Source organism: Rhinatrema bivittatum, chromosome 1, assembly GCF_901001135.1.
Source record: "Rhinatrema bivittatum chromosome 1, aRhiBiv1.1, whole genome shotgun sequence".
Lineage (NCBI taxonomy): Eukaryota > Metazoa > Chordata > Amphibia > Gymnophiona > Rhinatrematidae > Rhinatrema > Rhinatrema bivittatum.
Window position 1 is genome coordinate 712,194,779 of NC_042615.1, and position 22,508 is coordinate 712,217,286.

The following is a 22,508-nucleotide window of genomic DNA, read 5'->3' on the forward strand; positions in this document are numbered from 1 at the left end:
AGTTAGGTCTAAAGCTCACCCACACCACACTCTGCCAAGGGCAGGACTATCCATCCTATCTACAGGATAATTCAGGTGAGCAGGAAGGACAACTTAGTGAAATGAGAAAAGCTAAAAGCAGTACTGCCCTAGCTTTTTGTCCCTTCCCCTCGTTATTCCAACTGAAAGTCGGAAGGAGCAAAGAACACAAGGAGGCAGACTACTGGACTGCAGGGGTAAGAACAAGTTGCTAGGTTGTATATCTCAATCCCAAGCGAATAACTAACTGCCGATTTCAGAAGGGAGTTACCCACCAAGATAAAGCCCTCATCCTGTTTGGAACAGCTGACACAGAGCGAATTTCCCAGGGAAGAAATCCACCAAGAGACAGAAGCCGGAGTGCTGCAAGTGCTGCAACAGGATCTCTTCACCGGCCTGGAAACACTAAGGATACCAGGACAAGGTCAAAATGATTTCGGAGCAGATTGCCATGAACCTGGCTTAGGTATTAAAACCTCAGCCATGTTTACATATACTTCCCCCAAGGAAACACATGGACCAGTAATGGAACAATCTGTGCATGAACCAGGACTCCCTTGTCTGCAGACCGGGTTATCCTAAAATGGGGTAAATATAGCTTGCAAGCCACTGCAACCAAAGAGTAACACCTCTCTTGCGGAATCCCTCATCCACCAACTCCCTCAGCCATGGATATGCGATAAGTTGAAAGCCATACTTGCCAATTAGATGGAGTAGAACCCTCCTCACTGAGGTAGGGTCCCTGAGGTGAGAATGACTAGCAATAGTGGTCCTTATCAAAAAATGCCCATTGAGCTCAGCATGTATCAAAGCTGACTGCTGGATGAGAGAAATCCCTAATCTTCACCGGGGAGCTACTTTGGAATGGCTCCCTCAAAAATCAGACCTGCTGTATCTTAGGAGGACCTAAGGAGAACACTACTGCTCAACCAGCTCTCGGAACTTGTGAGGAACAAAGAGCAACCGCCAGTCAAAAACAGTGACATCCCTTCTACAGGAAATAGAGAACGAGGGACACCCCTTGTAGAGGTGGACAACCAGGTGACCAGAGGGGAACCCATAAGGATTGCCCTGCAACCCAGTTGAATCTACGCTTCCTGAAGGGTCAGGAAAGCAATGGGAATTGGGGACTACCAATCCCAAAAAACCTTTCAACTCTCCAATTTAGAATTGAGTTACAATCGCTTATCACTAAGGTTGAGCCACTCTCAGATGGGGTAGTCACCATGGTAATCAAAGGAGGGACCCCAGTAAAAATGGTCCAATGATCAACACTGCTGACCCCAGTCCTGGCATACAAGGAGAGGCACCGATTCAAAGAATTGAGGCTCCAGTTCAGCGATAACCTGGCAAGGGACGAAGCCCCAGGGGATTCCCCACAAAGAGAATTTGTGACCTGCAAGGGATCAAATGACATAGTCCTCTTCTGAGGAAGGAGAAGAATCCCGACACTACCCTCCGGGTGTCTACTCCCCTAAGGGTTCAACCAGGAACGCAGTACTAGGTCGGTCCTGTGGCATTGTTCTGTTCACAGAGTGTGTGATGCCTTCCTTGCCAGTGCTCCCCAACACTTTGTGGTACAGAACTGACAAGGAGGCTGATATCTTGATACGACGATGACAGAACCCTGGCATGGCTGGGTACTTCACAGACAAGGAGAATGCCACCTGCCATCACCTGAGGTGCTTGGAGCAGGTGCTTTGCCATAACCGAGAGCACTTGCTGCGCTCCACTGTTACACTAACACACAGTTGAGTGAATCTGAACAGTGCTAAGATGGTGTCTCCAGTATCACCGGGGCTCTGGTTATGGCATGGTGGTGGGTGACATTCTATGACGCTGCCCCTTCCAGCACCAGGAAGCGCTCCAAAAGGATGGACAAAGCCCTTGAAATTGCATCGGGAATGGATCCCTGCCATTTACTTTATGGAACGGCAGCAGCAAGTCCATGGTGAACAACGGTGCCCATGGTGCCCTGAGGTCTTGTCCTGCAGCATCCAACCATGTCCACTGGAGCCCACCATGGTGACGGCACCCGTAGGACCAAAAGCTCTCTTGCGCTCAGTAATGATGGATCACATCAAGGGCACCAAACGACTCTGTACCCAAGGCTTCGACGGTGCTTGACCATGACTTGTTCAGTTCGATGGTAAATAGCATCCCCAGCACTACAGGCACCTACTAACATCAACAGCCCAGCAGCACCGATAGAAACCTCAGTGCCCAAAGGCATTGAAGGATAGGCAGTAACCAAGGATGCTAGGGGCGCCTGCAAGCAGACACTCTGCAGCCCCAGCACAGTCCCAAAACGTCACATCAGTGCCCAAAGGAACCGATGACTGCCAGTGTCAGAGAGTTCCCCTTTGCTCACATATCCGACCAAGGGCATAGATGCTGCAAGCTGGACAGCATCCCTCACCAGCAGCTAAGGCTGATGATAGCCTTGCTAGTGCTCATTAGCACAGATGGTGCATGAATCCAGGTGGGGCCTCTAATCCCCCAGATTCCAAGGGCTCAGAACCCCTCAAGATAGTCTGTATCCATGGTGCCCCACGGGGCACAGAGGGGCATCCTGCTGTCCCATCACTGGCCTATGGCTGGTTGCCTTTGTGTCCCAGGGTGCTTTGATTGGATGGCGACCTCAGAACTCAATCCATCCAAGACAGAAATCCCTGTTGCCTGAGGAATTCAGTGGCACTCAGGGCTCTCGAGAGCCCTGGGGGTCCAGTGCCTCGAGAACGACCAGAGTAAACAGCAATCCCAGAGCCTCGTTAATGGTGCTCGACTTTGTTGAGAGTGGCAACAAATAGCATCTGTGGCCAACACGCCCGTTGGCCTCCATGGCGGCCACGCACCTAGACGGCATTGAGGGCTGCCATAGCATCAAGGCCAAGCACCTCGACGGCGAGGGTGGCCAAGCATGCATCTCGATGGGATTGATGGCCTCGAGGGTAAAAGGTCCCGAGGACAACAATGGCACCGATGGCATCGAGGGAGACCATGGTGCTGGATGGCAGTCCTGGTCCCAGACACTAGAGGCTGGTACCGCTACTCTGCCACATTGAGGCCCTAGGCGCTCAATAACTCTGGTGCATCAAGGAGTGGAGGAGTAGCCTAGTTGTTAGAGCAGTGGGTTCGAGTCCCATTGTCGCTCCTTGTGACCTTGGGCAAGTCACTTTACCCTCCATTGCCTCAGGTACAAACTTAGATTGTAAGCCCTCTGGGGATAAGGAAATACCTACAGTACCTGAATGTAATCCACTTTGAAGTGTTGAGAAAAGTGCAAAAAGCGGAATATAAATCTAAAAAATAAAAAAAAAATAAAAAATCAAGATGCCTAGGCACAGAAGGCCCTTAAAGCGCTGAGAGTGATCATGGGCTTCAATGGCATCAAGGGCACTCTGGCACATCGACAGCATCCAGGTGACCATGGCACTCAATGGCAGTCCTGGTCCCCGACACGGTCCATACATCGACGCATCAGATCAACGTTGTGCTGGTACAAATGTGCACAGGCAACAGTTACTGGGCACCAAAGGTGCAGCAGCTAGTTGCTTGCACAGACTCCTGCTCACCCTCTCTCTCAAGGAGACTGCACTGCCATCACAGGCAAGGAGGGGAGGCCATGTCATCCAAGGCTCCTGCCTGTGGAGACTAATTCCTTTGAATGTGGGGAGGATGAGCTCTTCCCCCTACAGGAATGGTGTAGTCCTCAATCTCTTCACTGTCTGAACCTCCATCAATGCCAATCAATTGGTGAAATGATATGGAACTCCTGCCCGGGTAGAACTCAGGTGAGTCCCCAGGCTCAGTAGCCTACACGGATCACCCACGGACTGCATTCAATCAGTCCTGCCAGCACTTGACAAAGATTAAAAAACAGCCAGAGCAAGGAGAGAAGACAGGTACTAAACTGCAGGTGCAGTATTTATTTAATAAGAGATAATAATAGACTATCAGACTGCACAGCAACTAAGGTCCACCATGCGGCTGGCAGACAGTGGGAAAAAAAAGGAAAAAGAAAACTACCATAAGGGAAAGGAAAGAAAAACAGCTGCAGCTAGAAAAAAAAAAAAAATCACAAAAATTGTGAGCGCGCAAAGCTGAATTCCGTGACACACACGGCTCCCACGACCACACGGCTCTGCAGGGAGGGGGGGGGGGGGAGAAAGACTGAGGGACTCTGCCTAGGGAGTAGGGTGATGCCTACAGTTGCACATGCTCAGTAGGGCATATTTGAAAGTTCAAGAATCTTTGAGATCAAAGCTCCAGACCAGGGCTCCATCCGATGATGTCACCCATGTGTGAGGACTACCATCCTACTTGTCCTCGGAGAAAGCAGAAAAAGACAGACTGAAGGGACCCCGTGTAGATGCATGATATAATGCATACTGCACATGCTCAGAGAGCCTTAGTGAAAGTTTTGACACAAGTTTTCTGTGCCAGGCTCCATCGGATGATGTCACCCCATGTGGGAGGAATGCCACCCTACTTGTTCTCGGAGAATAAGTTCTCCGAGAACAAGGAGAGCCTTAAATAAAGGATTTAGGGAGCCTTAAATAAAGGCTCCCTAAATCTCAGGATGCCATTTCAGTTCAACAGCAGCCCTACTATACAGTAAGAAGTGAAGGAGTAGCAAAAGAGAAAGAAAAGGAAAGTCAAATAACTCAGCTAGCAACCTATCTTTTTTACTTTGTGAATAATAGTGCCTAAACTACAAGATATTTTACTTCAACTTACATTTTATAGGCACACAAGAAGTTTTCCCCTATCAAGTTTTCTTACCCACTCTTGAACAGAAGAAAAAGTGTGGAATGATAGCACTTTCCCAATAATCCCTCTTGAATTAATGAAAAATTTTGCAGAAGAAAAAATATCATCCATTAGAAAAAAAAATTGTTTTTTCACAAAGTTAAGAAAATAATTTGTAACAGGTTAATTTATTGAGCAAACACTTTTCACAGGAGAAAAGAGTCTGGATCCAGAGCATAAAAATGATTTAAAGCACTCTGACTCTCGGGGGACTCTTTCAGACACAATACTTCAAGTTTTTGCTCAATTAAAAGCCTTGGGAGTTGTAAAAATTGAATTTACAGCATGAGCTGGTTGTTAAATATGAACTGTTAATCGTGAAAAAAAAGGTGGATAAATGTAATGAAGTGGTTACTGCTGCAGATTCTAAATGTTTCTTAATCAGAGTCATGTGCTGCTTTGATAAAGATAATAATGCACTCCCCTGTGAATTAGAACATTCTGAAAATATTTTCAAACTAAAAAAATTTGCACTAGTTAAATTCCAAAGTTATCTAATGTTTCTCGCTCCAATTAATTTAAAAGCTATTTTAAAGAAGTTTAGAGATCCCCCAAGGAATCAATATAGCCTTTAAATCATTGCTCATTTACCATCTAAAAGAAAAGAATGTTTTAGGAAAAATAACCAACAAGTTAATCCTCAAAGGTTTAAACTTGGATCATTCATTAGGTGAAACCTCTTTAGGTCTCTTGCTGGAATCTCTGGAGAAAAATACAAGTTTAGTAACATTACTGCATCAGTCCGACTTAGATTGAATCTTCAGTTTATTAATTCCCAGTCAATATAAGATAATTTGTGGGCAGTTTACAAGAATATTCTGAGGCACAAATTTGTTGATGAATTCCTGCTAAGATCACATGTGATTGCTGTAAGTGCTACTCTTTTTAGTTATCCCTGGAAATGTAAGGTGAACTACCAACAGAATACTTATGCTTTCTTAGAACCAGATCAGCCGCCTGAATATTTGAAGAATTATCTGCAAAGATACAGACATGAGATGACTGGTTCATTATCATTAGAAGATTAAGTACTTCCATTCTGTATTGATTTTGCATTCTAGTTGGCTGTACTGATATAACTCCTAACATTTCTACTCAGTTTTGTATCTCGGTTCTCGCTTTAATTAAGGACTTAACCTTATAGAAATTCTGCACTAGCAGATTTATTTTGTTTTGCTTCTTTCTTAAGAACATAAGAACATAAGAAAATGCTATAGTGGGTCAGACCAAGGGTCCATCAAGCCCAGCATCCTGTTTCCAACAGTGGCCAATCCAGGCCATAAGAACCTGGCAAGTACTCAAAAACTAAGTCTATTCCATGTTACCATTGCTAATGGCAGTGGCTATTCTCTAAGTCAGGGGTCGGGAACCCATGGCTCGCGAGCCAGATATGGCTCTTTTGAGGGCTGCATCTGGCTCGCAGACAAGTGTCGCCATACTTCGCGGTTCCCCGCTGACACAGCTGCTCCCCGGTCCTCCGCTGCCCGGGCTTAAAATGCTGTCAGCCCGGGCGGAACGCGGCAGGACAGATGGAGTCAGCGGCACCGGCGTGCTCTCTTCTCCCCCCCCCCCCCCCCCCGCGGCCCGGAAGAGGAAGTGGAGAGCATCGGGTGCCTGCGTGGGAAGAAGAGACCACACTAGCGTGGTCTCTTCTTCCGCGCAGGCACCCGATGCTCTCCACTTCCTCTTCCGGGCCGCGGGGGGAGGAGAAGAGAGCACGCCGACTGGAGTCATCCGGGTGCCTGCGCGGGAGTCATCGGGTGTCAGCCGGGGTGCCAGCGCTGGTCATCGGGTGCCTGCGCGGGTCTTCCCGCGCAGGCACCCGATGCTCTCCACTTCCTCTTCCGGGCCACGGGAAGAAGAGAGCACGCCGGTGCTCTCTTATTCCCGCGGCCCGGAAGAGGAAGTGGAGAGCATCGGGTGCCTGCGCGGGAAGACCCGCGCAGGCACGCTAGTGTCCAACGGGAAGAAGACTGCAGCGCGGCTCGGAGGAAAATGAAAATCTTCAACCGCGGCCGATGGGACTCCGCCTTCGCCTCCGCGAGGGCTGAAAATGAAGGAGGTTAGTGTTGGGAGGTGGCTGCTGCTGCCGCGAGTTCCCGGGGGGGGGGGGAAGGGGGAGAGAGAGAGTGAATGAATGAGCGAGCAAGCATGTGTGTTTGAGATCCTGTGTGTGTGAGTGAGAGATTGCATGTATGTGAATGATTGAGAGCCTGTATATGTGAAAGAGAGTATGTCTGTGATTGAGATCCTGCCTGTGAGAGAGAGAGCATGAATGTAAGTTTACCATTGGTAACCTGTATGTGTAAGTTTGTAATTGAAAACCTGTTTGTTTGAAAGAGTATGTGTGTATGATTGAGATCCTTTGTGTGTGAGAGAGATCATGTGTATGTATGATTAAGAGCCTGTGTGTATAAGTAAGAGAGAGATCATGTGTGTCTGTGTCTGATTGACAGCTGGTTTAGGTGATGGAGCATGTGAGTATGTGATTGAGAGCCTGTGTTTAAATGAGAGAGAGAGACCATGTGTGTCTGTGTGTGATTGAGAGCTGATTTAGGTGAGGGAGCATGTGAGTATGTGATTGAGAGCCTGTGTTTAAATGAGAGAGAGAGACCATGTGTGTATGTGTGTGATTGAGAGCTGATTTAGGTGAGGGAGCATGTGAGTATGTGATTGAGAGCCTGTGTGTAAATGAGAGAAAGAGAGGACATGTTTGTAAGCATGTGAATGAGAGTCTGTGTGTGAGAGAAAAAGACAGCATGTATTTATGTGATTGAAAGCCTGTGTGTGTGTAAGCGTGAAAAGATAGACAGCATGTGTGTAAATGTGTAATTAAGAGCCTATATAAGTGAGAGAGAAAAAACATTTGTATATGTGAGTGACTGAGAGCATGTGTGTATAGGTGTGTCATTGAGAGCCAGTGTGAGAGAGAGCGCTGGTATGTGACTGAGAGAGGAGAAAGTTCCAAGCAAACCACCCCACCTCCTGCTAATTCAGAACAATCTCAGGACACCTGGATATCAAACGTTCCCAGGTATGCAGAGCAAAAAAATTTTTGTATCCTTATTATTTTTCATTACTGGATCTTTGTGTCTGCTATTTTGAAATATTTTGTTGGTATCTGGAAATGTTTTATATGAGTTTTTAATTATTGGATATTCCACTCATCAGCTGTTTCGAAATATGTTCTTTTTGTTAGTACAGTTTTACTGCTGATGATTTTATATTTCTTGATTTGTTTTATAAGGATGTGTGATGTTTCTTTTTTCCTTTGTTACACTGCATACAGAGACTCTGGCTTGTTGCAGTTTCCAATTCAGTTTTTGTCTGCATGCTTCTTGTTATGCGTTTTGGTCTCTTTATTCTATGTTAGGTGAGGGACAGCACGTGATTCAGGTGAGGTTTTCTGCTGGCGTGTAGTTTCTGTGTAGGACTCTATAGCAGCCTGACTTGGTCCGTTTTCCTAATAGGAGATGTATTGGTGTCTTAAGGCCTGGTGTAATATTTTCAGAGACTTATTGTACTTTAAAAGTGTGATCTTACATAAAATGCACACATTTACTTGTATTTAATTTTAAACATATTGTATGGCTCTCATGGAATTACATTTTAAAATATGTGGCGTTTATGGCTCTCTCAGCCAAAAAGGTTCCTGACCCCTGCTCTAAGTGAACTTAATAGCAGGTAATGGACTTCTCCTCCAAGAACTTATCCAATCCTTTTTTTAAACACAGCTATACTAACTGCACCAACCACATCCTCTGGCAACAAATTCCAGAGTTTAATTGTGCGTTGAGTAAAATAGAACTTTCTCCGATTAGTTTTAAATGTGCCCCATGCTAACTTCATGGAGTGCCTCCTAGTCTTTCTACTATCCGAAGGAGTAAATAACCGATTCACATCTACCCGTTCCAGACCTCTCATGATTTTAAACATCTCTATCATATCCCCCCTCAGTCGTCTCTTCTCAAAGCTGAAAAGTCCTAACCTCTTTAGTCTTTCCTCATAGGGGAGTTGTTCCATTCCCCTTATCATTTTGGTAGCCCTTCTCTGTACCTTCTCCATCGCAATTATATCTTTTTTGAGATGCGGCGACCAGAATTGTACACAGTATTCAAGGTGCGGTCTCACCACGGAGTGATACAGAGGCATTATGACATTTTCCGTTTTATTCACCATTCCCTTTCTAATAATTCCCAACATTCTGTTTGCTTTTTTGACTGCCGCAGCACACTGTACCGACGATTTCAATGTGTTATCCACTATGACACCTAGATCTCTTTCAGATATATATTTGTGGAAAATTCAATATAAAATATAAAACGCAGTTGTTGGTCTCCTAGAACATAAGAACATAAGAACATAAGAAAATGCCATACTGGGTCAGACCAAGGGTCCATCAAGCCCAGCATCCTGTTTCCAACAGTGGCCAATCCAGGCCATAAGAACCTGGCAAGTACCCAAAAACTAAGTCTATTCCATGTAACCATTGCTAATGGCAGTGGCTATTCTCTAAGTGAACTTAATAGCAGGTAATGGACTTCTCCTCCAAGATCTTATCCAATCCTTTTTTAAACACAGCTATACTAACTGCATGAACCACATCCTCTGGCAACAAATTCCAGAGTTTAATTGTGCGTTGAGTAAAAAAGAACTTTCTCCGATTAGTTTTAAATGTGCCCCATGCTAACTTCATGGAGTGTCCCCTAGTCTTTCTACTATCCGAAAGAGTAAATAACCGATTCACATCTACCCGTTCTAGACCTCTCATGATTTTAAACACCTCTATCATATCCCCCCCTCAGTCGTCTCTTCTCCAAGCTGAAAAGTCCTAACCTCTTTAGTCTTTCCTCATAGGGGAGTTGTTCCATTCCCCTTATCATTTTGGTAGCCCTTCTCTGTACCTTCTCCATCGCAATTATATCTTTTTTGAGATGCGGCGACCAGAATTGTACACATTATTCAAGGTGCGGTCTCACCATGGAGCGATACAGAGGCATTATGACATTTTCCGTTTTATTCATCATTCCTTTTCTAATAATTCCCAACATTCTGTTTGCTTTTTTGACTGCCGCAGCACACTGAACCGACGATTTCAATGTGTTATCCACTATGACACCTAGATCTCTTTCTTGGGTTGTAGCACCTAATATGGAACCCAACATCGTGTAATTATAGCATGGGTTATTTTTCCCTATATGCATCACCCTATATGCATCACCAGCAGGATGTTAGACCTTACATGAGGGTGACATCTGATGGAGCCGGGCACGAAAACTTTTGTCAAAATTTCTAGGAGCTTTGACCAGCAGACTGAGTATACCCAGCCTGCTACTATCCAAGCATCTACGCAAGGTCCCCCTTCAGTCTCGGAATATAGCAAAATATGAGCGAAAAATAAAACAAACTGAAGGTGAACCCAACATCGTGAGAAGGTGGGCAGAATTCCTGAGGACTAACATCCTGCTGTCCTAGGAGAACACATGTTACAGGTAAGTAACTGTGCTTTTTCCTAGGACAAGTAGGATGATAATCTTCTCATGTGGGCAAGTACAAAGCTCCAGACTGCCCCATTGAACTGTAGGGAGACCAACAGCGACCGGACAAGGTGCCAATAGGCACAACACAACTGCAGCACTGTAGGTAAACAGGGGGCGGTCTGGATCCCACAAGAGGCATGAAGCCAGAAGGGTGGGGTCAAGTCTAGAACAGATCACACAGGACAGCCATCTCTGTCTAGACAGTAATGAGCTGCAAACGTGTGAAGGGAACTCCAGGTTGTGATTTGGCAAATTTCAACGATAGGGACTTCACACAGATGAGCCACAGATGTCGCCATAGCCCACAAAGAGTGAGCCTTGACTCTACTGGTTAGCTGAAGACATGCCTTCGTGTAGCAGAAGGCAATGCAATTTTGCCAGTCAGTTGGACAAGGTCTACTTACACACTGCCACTCCCAACCTGTTGGAGTCAAAGGACATGAAGAGAGGGGTGGACTGCCTGTGGCTCACCGTGCGATCCAGGTAGAAAGTCAAAGCCCTCTTGCAGTCCAGGGTAAGAGGCGCCCGCTCCCCTGGGTGGGAATGAGGCCTCGGAAAAAAGGTGGGCAAAATGATGGACTGATTGGTGAGGTGAAATTCAGTCACGACTTTGGGCAGAAACTCAGGATACATACGCAAGACCACATAATCATGGAAGAAATTTGTGTATGGTGCTTATGTAACCAGAGCCTGAAGTTCACTGACTCTGCAAGCTGAAGCGATCGCCACCAGAAATATGACTTTCCAGGTGAGAAACTTCAGTTCACAAGACTGAAGCGGCTCTAAGGGAGGCCGCATGAAACTTGCCAAACCAACGTTGAGGTCCCAGGACACAACTGGAGGCCAAAGAGGGGGCTTTAGCTGGAGGAGACCGCACATAAAACAGCCCACTATGGGGTTGGACCAAAACAGGTGTGCCAGCAACACATCAATGATATGCACTGACAGCGCTGAAGTGCACCCTGACGGAACTGGTCTGGAGCCCAGACTCGGACACAGGTAGTCCAGCAGCTGGGGGAGGGGGCATGAGAACAGGTCTAATCCATGACCCCAGCACCAGATAGAAAAACATTTCTACTTTGAGCTGTAGGACTTCCTGGTCGAATGTTTCCGGGACTCCACCAGGACCCGGGAAACACAGTCTGAGAGCTGCAACAGTTGGAGGACTATGAGCTCAACATGCAAGCCGTGATGGCCAGTGCCCGGAGGGTCGGATGGCGCAGAGTGCCCTGAATCTGCAATATAAGGTCAGGCACTGTCCCCAGCCAGATGGGCGTTCTCACTGACAGGTCCTGCAGAAGTGGGAACCAGACTTGCCAACACCAAGAAGATGCCATGAGTATCATGGTCCCCCTGTCTTGCTGAAGCTTCGACAGAATCTTTGAGAGGAGTGATAGAGGGAAGTACGCATACAGGAGGCCCTTCCCCCAGTGAAGGGAGAAGGCATCACATACTAGATGGCCGTTCCCGGCTGCCAGGGAGCACCCGTAGAGACATCCCTTGGGTCAGGGCCCAGGTCCACACTTGCACCGCCTTCTTGACAGTGGAGAAACGAGCTTGTGCTACCCTGTTTGTTGATGTACCACATTGTGACATGGTTGTCCGTCCGGATCAGAACTTCCCTGGACGACAACTGATCTCTGAACACCCACTCAATCCAGCAAATGACCCTGCCCAGCAGTTGCCATAGGGGAAAGCATATACGAAAGTTCTCTTCTGGCCAGGTCTGAACAAGGGCGTCGATCCCTAGGGTCCAATAATCTCTTCTGCAGCTGAAGAATCGGGGAACCTTCGCATTGTGAGATGCAGCCAGCAGGTCGATGGAAAGGAGGCCTCAGCGATCTACCAGCAGCTGAAAGACTTTGGCCGACAACACCCATTATCCTGGATCCAAACTCTCCCTGCTTAGAAAGTCTGCTCTGACATCGTCTTTTCATGCGATGTGGGAGGCAAGATAATCTATAAATTCAAATCTCCTTATTGAATGGGCGGAATTATCTCCAGAGACACTTGTTGGCTCTTGTTTCCTCCCTGGTGGTTGATGTAGGCTACTCTTATTGCGTTGTCTGACATCAAGCGACCGCCTGACCCTGGAGTAAGTGGCTGAACTGTAAACACACCGATCTGACTGCCGGGGCTTCCAAGCGGTTTGTATTCCAGAACATCTGTTCCTTGGTCCAATGTCCCTGGGCCGTCAGTTCCTGACAGTGAGCTCCCCAATCCCGGAGGCTCGCATCTGTCGTGAGGACCAGCCAGTTCAGCAGGGACAGGTTTACACCCTTGCCCAGGTGAGCTTCCTGAATCCACCACTAGAACAGAGGACATACTTCCATCGGTAGGTGAAGGCGAATCGAATAGTCTTGAGACAGCGGGTTCCAACGTGACAGCACAAAGCGTTGAAGTGGCCGCATGTGTACCCTGGCCCACGGTATTATCTTCAGGGTTGATGCCATCAAACCAAGGACCTGAAAATAGCTCCACACCTTGGGGCGTATCGTGTTCGTCAATTGATATACTTGGGATATCAACTTCCTTATCCGCGAAGGCGGGAAAAAGACCTTGCCCTGCTTGGTGTCAAACCGGACTCCCAGATATTCCAAGGACTGGCTTGAGACTGCTTTTGTCCGTATTTACAACCTAACCAAGCTCCTGAAGCAGGGACGTCACCCTGCTGGTCACCCGGAGACTCTCTTTCCCATGATTTCACCTGGATCAACCATTCGTCCCAAGTATGGGTGCACCAGGATTCCCTCTTTTCTCAGTGCTGCTGCAACGATCACCATAATCTTGGAAAAATCTCTGGGGGCAATGACCAGGCTGAAGGGCAACATTTGGAACTGATAATGGCGGTCCAGTACCACAAAGCATAGGAAACACCGATGCTCTTGCTGAATTGGAATATGAAGGTAGGCCTCTGAGATGTCCAAGGAGCTTAGGAACTCTCCCGGTTTTACGGCCATTATCACGGAATGCAGAGTTTCCATGTGGAAATGAATTACTTGTAGTTGTCAGTTGACACTCTTGATGCCCAGGAGGGGGCAAAAGGAACCCTCCTTCTTGGGTATGATGGAATAATGCCCCGTATTTTCCTGTGGCACAGGTACTGGAATTATAGCACTCAATTTGAGGAGCCTTATCAAGGTAGACTCCACTGCCTGCTTGTGCTGGGAGTGGCAAGGAGACATCATGAACACGTCCCCGAGGAGTGCTGCAAAACTGCAGTGCATATCCTTTTCGTATAACATCCAGGAGCCATTTGTCAGACGTAATCTCGACCCACCGCTGGTAGAAGAGGGATAGTCAACCCCCTATCTCTTCATTCCATAGATGGGTCAGCAAAACTTAATTGGGGAGTTCCGGGCCAAACCTTAACTCTAACTTGCCCCCCTCTTAGGCTGTTGGCCCCAAAAGGACTACGACCTCCCAGTGGACAGAGTCCTCTGAAATGCTGAGTTTCTGTAGGGCCAAAAGTGTAGGGCACCCCTGGATCTACCCCTCATAGGGGAGGGGTGCTGTGACTGCTTTCTCTTATCTTCCGGTAGCAAGGGCACTGGAGATCCACCCCAATTACCGGCCAGCTTTTCCAATTCACTTCTGAAGAGGAGTGATCCCTTAAAGGGCATCTTTATGAGGTTTGCCTTAGAGATCGCGTCTGCTAACCAATTTTGAAGCCATAGAAGTCTTCTGGCCACTATCACTGAGGCTAATCCTCTGGCCGAAGTTTGGACTACGTCAGAGCCCATATCAGCTAAAAAGGCAGCTGCAGGTTCCATTGCTTCTCTGGAATACGCCCGAGCCATCTACCTCTCTAGAGAGGAACAGAAATGAGTGGGCCACTAAGGCACAGCAGGAAGCAATCTGTAAGGTCATTGCTGTCACGTCAAAGGCTTAAGGATGGACTCCATCTGCCTAACATGCGCTCCGCCCTCCACTGGGATAGTTCACTTTGAAATGGCGCAGACCAGCACAGGCGTTCTCTCGCCGCCGGATCCAGTCGGCATAGACCTTCCAATGCTCAACCACCTTTAAAACTCGCTTCAGGGGCATCCCATTCCAGGTCAATCAACTCCTGCATGGCTTGCAGTACCGGAAAATAGCAAGAGGCTTTCCGTAGAGACACCAGAATAGGATTCTTCTTAGGTTCTGTCATAGAGTCCCGCCCCAGGAACTCCCAGCATCTTCAGAGTTTGGGAAACCAGGGCCTGCAATTCGTCTCTATGGAAAAAACAAAACTATTCTAAATCTGGAGGGATTTCTCCATCTTCCAAGGAATGTGGATCCCCTTCTTCGTCTGTGCTGTCCGTGTCCCTTTCAGGAACACCCTTGGTGAGGCGAGGCATATCTCGAGGTCTGCCAATAGGGATGAGTGAGGGAGGGCCTTACCGGCTGTGTTCTGTCCGGACAGGGGCAAGCACACTGCGCCTGTACGAAGGCTGAAGGCCTTGAAAAAATTTCACCCAAGAGAAGGCCGCTGTGTCCATCCCTAGCCCAGGAAGAACTGGAGTAAGGTGCCGCTGAATTTCCCTCTCCTACAGCCCCGGGATTATTCAGATTCGGGGTTCTTCAGTTAAGGTTGTGGCTGGCCCATCCTCAGAATGGGAAGAACTGGGCTTGGTAAAATCTGGGGAGGTCAACTCTCCTTGGGCTTCCTCACAGTGCTGACATAAGTAAGAATCCAGGTGAAACTGAGTAGCCCTAATATGACAAGCAGCACAGAGACAACGGCGTTTATGTTTCTTTGCTGCTGGATCCATTAGAGACAGCAGTTGCAAATTCAACCGGCTCGGTCTTGAGGACTTTTGTGCACAGAGATTTCGGGCACTTAAGCGACCACCGGTGAGGTGCACACACAGTCCGATGAGCTCAGGAATTCTGTGCCTAAGTAGTTGTGCTCTGTGCGCGAAGTTGTGTGTGTACAGCTGCGTGCAGTTTTGCACAGAGCAGGCATGCACCACTCGTTCAGATGCTGTATGGAGGGCAAAACAAGGTACACAAAACACACACGCAAGATAGCACCAAGTAGTCTACACACAGTGTACCGACTAAGCCTGAAGAGGGCCTAGCCCACTGAGGGAGCCCACTCAACCTGCTCAGATGCCCACTTCCCTTTACAGCAAACGGATAGGGAATGACGTTGGTACATCGTACCGAGCAAGGAGACCGGAGAAAGTCTTACCGAAACCCCTCCAATGTCTCTGAATGGGAAATCCTCTTTTTTTTTTCTTTTTTTTTTTACACTTGCCTGGGCTCAGCGCTTACCGGCTGAGTACAGAGACAGTGTCCCAGCTGCGGGGGGAGAGGGCTTTGGCCATCACCACTGCGCTCAGCTTCCTGCACCCGCTGCCTTTCAGCTGCTTCAGCAGCAATATCCTCGCTAGGAACTGGCTACCAGTCCAAGGCACACCTCTGAGGGATCTCGGAAATCACCTCAGGAATTCTCAACTGGGGGAGGGACCTTTAGGTATCACCACAGGAAAGTGGGGCTCAATCTTTCTCTAATTTAAAGGTAAAATTTCTTCTTCTAAATATGGCAATCCTGCTAGGGAAAGCTCTTCCACATCTACTAGGAGACAGAGAGATACTGGAGGGCTGAGGTCACTGCAGGTGCGTATCTAAGGTGACGTCAGCTTTGAAACCTGACTCCATCTCCAACTGCTAGCAGGAAAACATATAACCCATTGGTCCTGAGTCCATCTGGCTACATGCTAGGAAAAGGAAGAGTGTGATGGCCTCCACAGTACCACTGGGGCTCTGATTATGGAGTTGTGGTGGGCGGCGTTCTGTGAATGGCTCATCGCCCTTTCCATCATGGATTGGCAGCAGTAAAGTCTATGGTGATTGATGGTGCCCATGGTGATCTGCAGCAGTTTCTTGCAGGATCCAACCACTTCCAGTGGTACCTACCATAGTGATGGCTAGATCACATTAATAGCACCAAATGATGCCGCGCCCAAGGCTTCAATAACAGTTGACTATGCTACAGGTCTGCATTGCGACGGTATACAGTGCCATCGACAGTGCCCCAGGTGCCTGCAGACATCAACAGTCTGGCAGAACCCATGGCCCTTCACACCCGAAGGCACTGATGGCTCACTAACACCGAAGTCAGATCACCGACAGACACTCTGGTGCCTAAAGGTGTCGATGTACCAGCGGTACCATGGCGCCTGAAGGCACAGGCTCTGTGGCCCCATCACGGTACGATACTCCACATCGGTGCCCAAAGGTACCGATGACTGCCAATGCCATTGATGGTTCTCCTTAGCTCATCTATATGCCCAAGGGCATCGATGCTACAAGCTCAATGGCATCCCTCAACACAGCCCATGGCTGACGATAGCCTCGACAGCAATCTCTAGTGCTCATCAGCACTGATGGGGCCTCTGATGCCCCACCATCCCAGCGGGTCAGAGTCCCTGAGATCATCGGCATCCATGGTGCTTGACTGCCATAGGCCAGTGATGGGACACCAAAATGCTCCTCTCTACACCCACTGGACACCATCAAGGGGCCTCAAGGTCACCGGACCACTGTGCACCCTGTATGCTTCAGCACTCCAGGGTGCCTTGGGTTGAAATGTGATCATGGCGCTCGACAGCACCAAGGCATTACAAGGCCCGAAGCCCTCAGGAGCCCCAGTGACCGATGGCCTCAAGAGCGACAAGGACGATCAATGGTAATCCCGGTGCCTTGTCAATGGTGCTCGACTTCGTTGAGTGTGGCAATGAATGGCATCGCTGGCAAACTTGCCCAATGGTCTCTATGGCGGCCCCGCATATCGATGGCATCAAGGACAGCCCTGAGGGCTGCCATACCTCTCAATGGCATCGATGGTATATAGGGTGGTTCTGATGGCATAGAGGCTGACCATGGTGCCCGATAGCAATCCTGGTCCCAGATGCTGTCAGGAGCACGACACTAGATGTCGGTGCTGCTACTCCACTGCGTCGAGACCCATGGTGCTGAATGATGCTCAGGTCGATGCCATTCCTCCAGTGCTTCAAGAGAACACAGTGCTCGATTCATCTACGGTGCTCGACGACATCTATGGCACAAAAGGCCCAGCCAGAATGCTCAACAGCGCACTTGATGGCCGTGCGAGGGCAGTCACTTAACTTGATGGCATTGAGAGCACCCTGGCACCTCGATGGTATCAAGGGTGACCATGGCGCTCAATGGTAGTCCCGGTCACAGACGCGACACGGTCCTGATATCAATGCATCAGACCACCATGGGTGGCATGGGTGTGCACGGGCAACGGTTAGGGCACAGCACCAATGATGCAACACAATTCTGCTTGCCCAAGCTCCTGTTCACCCTCTTTCACAAGTAGACTGCACTGCTATCACAGACAAGCAGGAGGGGAGGTTACGTCACCCAGGGCGCTCCTGCTCGTGGAGACTAGCTCCTTAGAATTGTGGGGAGGATGAGCTTTTCCCTCTCCCACAGGAACACTGTGGACCTCGATCTTTTCACTGTCCAAATCTCCATCAATGCCGATCGATGAAACAAAATGGAATTCCTGCCCAAGTAGAACTTGGGCGAATCCCCAGGCTCAGCGTCCTATACGGATCACTCACGGACTGCATTCTGTCAGTCCTACCAGCACCCTAACAAAGGTACAAAACAAACCGCATTGAGAGGACACAAACTAAACTGCAGGTGCATCATTTATTTAATTATTGATAGACTTATTCTCTGCCAGGCTGCACAGTGACTAAGGCCCACCATGCGGCTGGCAGAGAGTAGAAAAATGAGAAAAGAAAGAAAAAAGAAAATAAAACTACCAAAAGGTAAAGAAAAACAGCTGCAGCTCTCGAAAAAAATCACATTACAAAAACTGAGGAGAGAATAAAGGTGAATACTGCGACACACAGCTCCTGCGTCCACAGGGATCCGTGGAAAAAAAAAAAAAAGATTGAGGGGCTCTGCCTAGAGGGCACAGTGATAACTACAGCTGCACATGCACAGTAACATAGAAATATAGAAACATAGAAACACTAGGGCATCTTTGAAAGCTCTAGACTCTTTGAGATCAAAGTTCCAGACCGGGCTCCATCCGATGATGTCACCCATGTGTGAGGACTGCCATCCTTGCTTGTCCTCAGAGAAAAGTTTAAGCTGTAAAACATTACAGCTTCCAACTTATTACTGCTGTTTACTTTTATATCATTAGTGATGTTTCCATGGACTTAGGCATGATTGAGAACTAACCAACGCACACAGGGCCCAGAAAAATGATTCCCCCCCCTCCCCCACCTGCTCATGGAATCCTGGTTATTCAGATAAAATTAACAGGAAAAAAACTAATATGCAAGATTGAGGTATGATTCCCAGGGTCCTTACTGGGGACTGTTACCCAGATGTTACATACTCCTTTCCGCTACATCACGTAGTCAGCTATAGGCTTCTCTTTTATCAAGCTCCTTTAGCTCCAAAATCTATTCCTTAGTCATCCCTTCACTACAGAATTCTTGTGTATTAGACTTTCTCTTTCTCCATTTTCAAGTCCTGTTTAAAAAGATGCACTTTAGAGAGGTATTTTGTTAATATCCTTAGAAATAAAACAATTTGTAGGCGATATCTTTTATTAGATGAACTTAAAACATGTGTGCCTAGCTGTCAAGAGCTATGCTCTCTTCATCAGGTCAATGCAGAATAAGCTAAGGATGATAGTGCTCAAATATAAAAGGTAATTAAAGGATGCAATACAATAATAATATGGAGGTGCTTGCTTTCAAAACTATAGAGAAAAAGAGAAGAAAATATTTTTATAGAGGAGAGAAGTGAGAAAGCTAAGGGAGAAACAAGAGTTTATAGCTACCAACCACCTATGTCTATAGATGTGCCCAATTTAGTCTCTAATAGGTGTTCAGATTGCAAGATCTTTGGAGCTGGTAGCACCCTTACTAATTTAACTTTATGGCTAACATCAATCATTAATTGCATTTCTGCACTTATGTTAAACCTGGAAGGCATTCACAAACTATCAAATACTTTTTAAAAAAAATTAATGTAGTAAAAAACAGAAAAAAAAAGCCTTACAAGTTAGTGAGTAGGGATGTAAATGGAACTCAACACCTCATTTTAATTAACTTTGAGCAGTCTAGCATGCTCAGTTGGTCAACGCTATGTACTGCCATGCACAAGGTCCCTGGTCTTGCCATCCCTGGGTCAGCCAGAGCTGGGGATGCTGCTAAGGAAGTATTCATGACCCCTGGGGTCATTGCCTAAGGGTGCCATCTAGTGCCTTGATTCAGGGCCCATGATTACAGGGTTCCTGAAAGAGCATCCCACCTCCCCCCTCCGGCCCAGGACTGTCGCTGCAGTCATTAGACTAACCGTAAGTAAGGAGAAGATATAAAATAAGGGGAAATCTCTGGGTAGTTGCAAATTAGGGCTCAAGCACCAGATCCTAACCTTGTTCCAAATGAGCTGGAAATACAAAGGAACAGAAGGAAACTGCTGAATGAGAAAAAAAAATACTATAAACAGCCGTTTTAAATAGCATGGCTGATATTGCCAGGTCACAGAGCAGGCCACTGGCTGTCAGCAGCAAACAAAGGCAAGTTTAAATTACAAAATGCAGACCCCCACTGATTTAAACAACTAAAAAATAAATGTAAATAAACTTTTGGTGAAAGAAAAACTTGATTACGATTAAGCACTTCAGAAGATGTGGCATTTCATAACACACTTCTGTCTAGCTGCCTACATATCTATAAACAAATATTATTGAAAATAAAGAAATATATAAAACAGGAAGTGGCTGACATAAAGCAGCCTGATTTAATATGCAGTGCTACACTGGCTTACGGAGCCAGGTTTATACATCTATTGATTGCAATGGAATAAGGCTTAGAGTGACTAATATACCTTTAAGTCCCAAGCCAGCACAAAAAAATTTTCTCTCTCCAGCATAATGAACATTTGAAGCTCTTTTTCAGATGAATCTCATTTTTTAAACATCCATTTAAATGGAAAGTAGTACAATTACTTCCCCACAGGAGCATCTGTTAAGGGAAGAGAATGATTAATCAGTATTCATTTCATCACTAACCTGATTTACTGGCTCATTGAAGTTGGTGATGAGACCTGCACGCAGTGTGGATTTCTCCTCCTCTGAAAGAGAACTGTGAAAGAGCACAAATTCATTTATCAGTCAAGAATTTTGTGCATCCATAAAAAAAAAATAAAATAAAAAATCTAGAAATGGAAACATTTTAAAATTTTTTATATAAATATGTGGGTGGATGTGTGCGTGTAAAAGCGAATACTGCTATTTTAAAACTATTAACACAAGACTATTTAAGCTGCAAGGCTGAATGTAGAAACAGAAGAGAATACGAAAATGAAGAGTGCTTTTCTACATTACTCAATTCCATAACTCAGCAATCTTTTCCTTTCAAACCTGATCTTCTAGGTCACCACTGAAGTAAAGCAGAAGAGAGACTACTGGGAAAATTCACTGCTAATTTAAAACACATTTGATTTAATTCATAACTTTAAAAATCTTATTTTAGATTGCCTCATCTTCTTACACTATATTTCTTCTATTGAATGATTTCAAAAGGTTTCTCACTCCACCACCAGGGACTCCGATTCCTTTCAAAAATAAAAAGAAAGGAGTGCCTCAGGGAATCACCTAACTTTTATTCCAGCAGATTCCTAGAAAGGGAAAGGATATTCCTAGCATTTGAGAAGAGTTCTTCAAAACTGTTTCATGGCAACAAGTTGAATCTCCCTGAAATAACTCATTTACATTTGATTTACCTTGATAATTAAAAATATTAGTTTGACTTTCCAATTTAGTGGAATGCAATCCGGAAAAAAAATCTGTCCACAAAATCTATTTTGAACAAAAGTTTCTTACATAAGTAATACTATTAATTTTGTTTTACAGTGTCACAATTATAACATATTACACCTCAGGACCCACAACGGACTCACACACAACGGACAGCCACCTCAGGACCCACAACGGACTCACACACAACGAACAGCCACCTCAGGACCCACAACGGACTCACACACAACGAACAGCCACCTCAGGACCCACAACGGACTCACACACAACGGACAGCCACCTCAGGACCCACAACGGACTCACACACAACGAACAGCCACCTCAGGACCCACAACGGACTCACACACAACGGACAGCCACCTCAGGACCCACAACGGACTCACACACAACGAACAGCCACCTCAGGACCCACAACGGACTCACACACAACGGACAGCCACCTCAGGACCCACAACGGACTCACACACAACGGACAGCCACCTCAGGACCCACAACGGACTCACACACAACGGACAGCCACCTCAGGACCCACAACGGACTCACACACAACGGACAGCCACCTCAGGACCCACAACGGACTCACACACAACGGACAGCCACCTCAGGACCCACAACGCGGCACACAGTCTAGTGCATTCAACTAGCATTCACCCAGCGATACCAGCTCTCATCCTCACATCATCCACTCAGCGTTACAAACTCCCATCAAAGCAGCATTCACCCAACATTACTAGCTGTCATCATCACAATATTCACCCAGTCAGATCCAACGTTTGTCAGCCATTTCAGCATCCACCTTACCTACATACACAATTATCTACGCACTCAAATTCAACTGAACATTCCTTACTCTTCAGGTCAGAATGACCTTGAAACTTCCTATCCCAGTTCTACAACACAATCCCCTCCACATAGGAAAAACCACAATGACACAAAGATCTCGCAACTACACAGCCCTCATCCCTATTATGATTTCTCCTCTCACACAACTATTAGGTCTAACACTATTTTCCCTTACGCTATTCAACGCTCAATCTCTCACCAAAAAATCCCTGATCCTCAATGACTATCTCTTGGACTCCAACCCAGACATATGTACCATAACAGAAACCTGGCTCAAACCAACAGACATAGCAATAATAAACCAACTCCCCACCGATCTCTACGACTTCTTCTCCCTTCCCCGTCTCAAAAAAAGGGGAGGGGGCATCCTTTTGGCAGCTAAAAAAGAGCTGAAATTCACCCAGCTTCCAGTCAAGTCAGATTCTAAACTTGAAGTAGGACTTTTCAAAACAGCCGATCTCCAAGTCCTACTCATCTACGCCCCTCCG

The 22,508-nt window shown here is 46.8% G+C and overlaps 1 protein-coding gene across 1 annotated transcript in view; it reads right to left on the bottom strand.

Annotated features, from left to right (window-relative positions):
• Positions 1 to 22,508, bottom strand: part of IPO11 (importin 11) — a 1,257,051-nt gene that overhangs the window by 1,133,948 nt on the left and 100,595 nt on the right. The window contains exon 4 of the mRNA XM_029576426.1: positions 20,431 to 20,503. Coding sequence (XP_029432286.1) covers positions 20,431 to 20,503 — 73 coding nt within the window. The remainder of the gene's footprint in view (positions 1 to 20,430; positions 20,504 to 22,508) is intronic.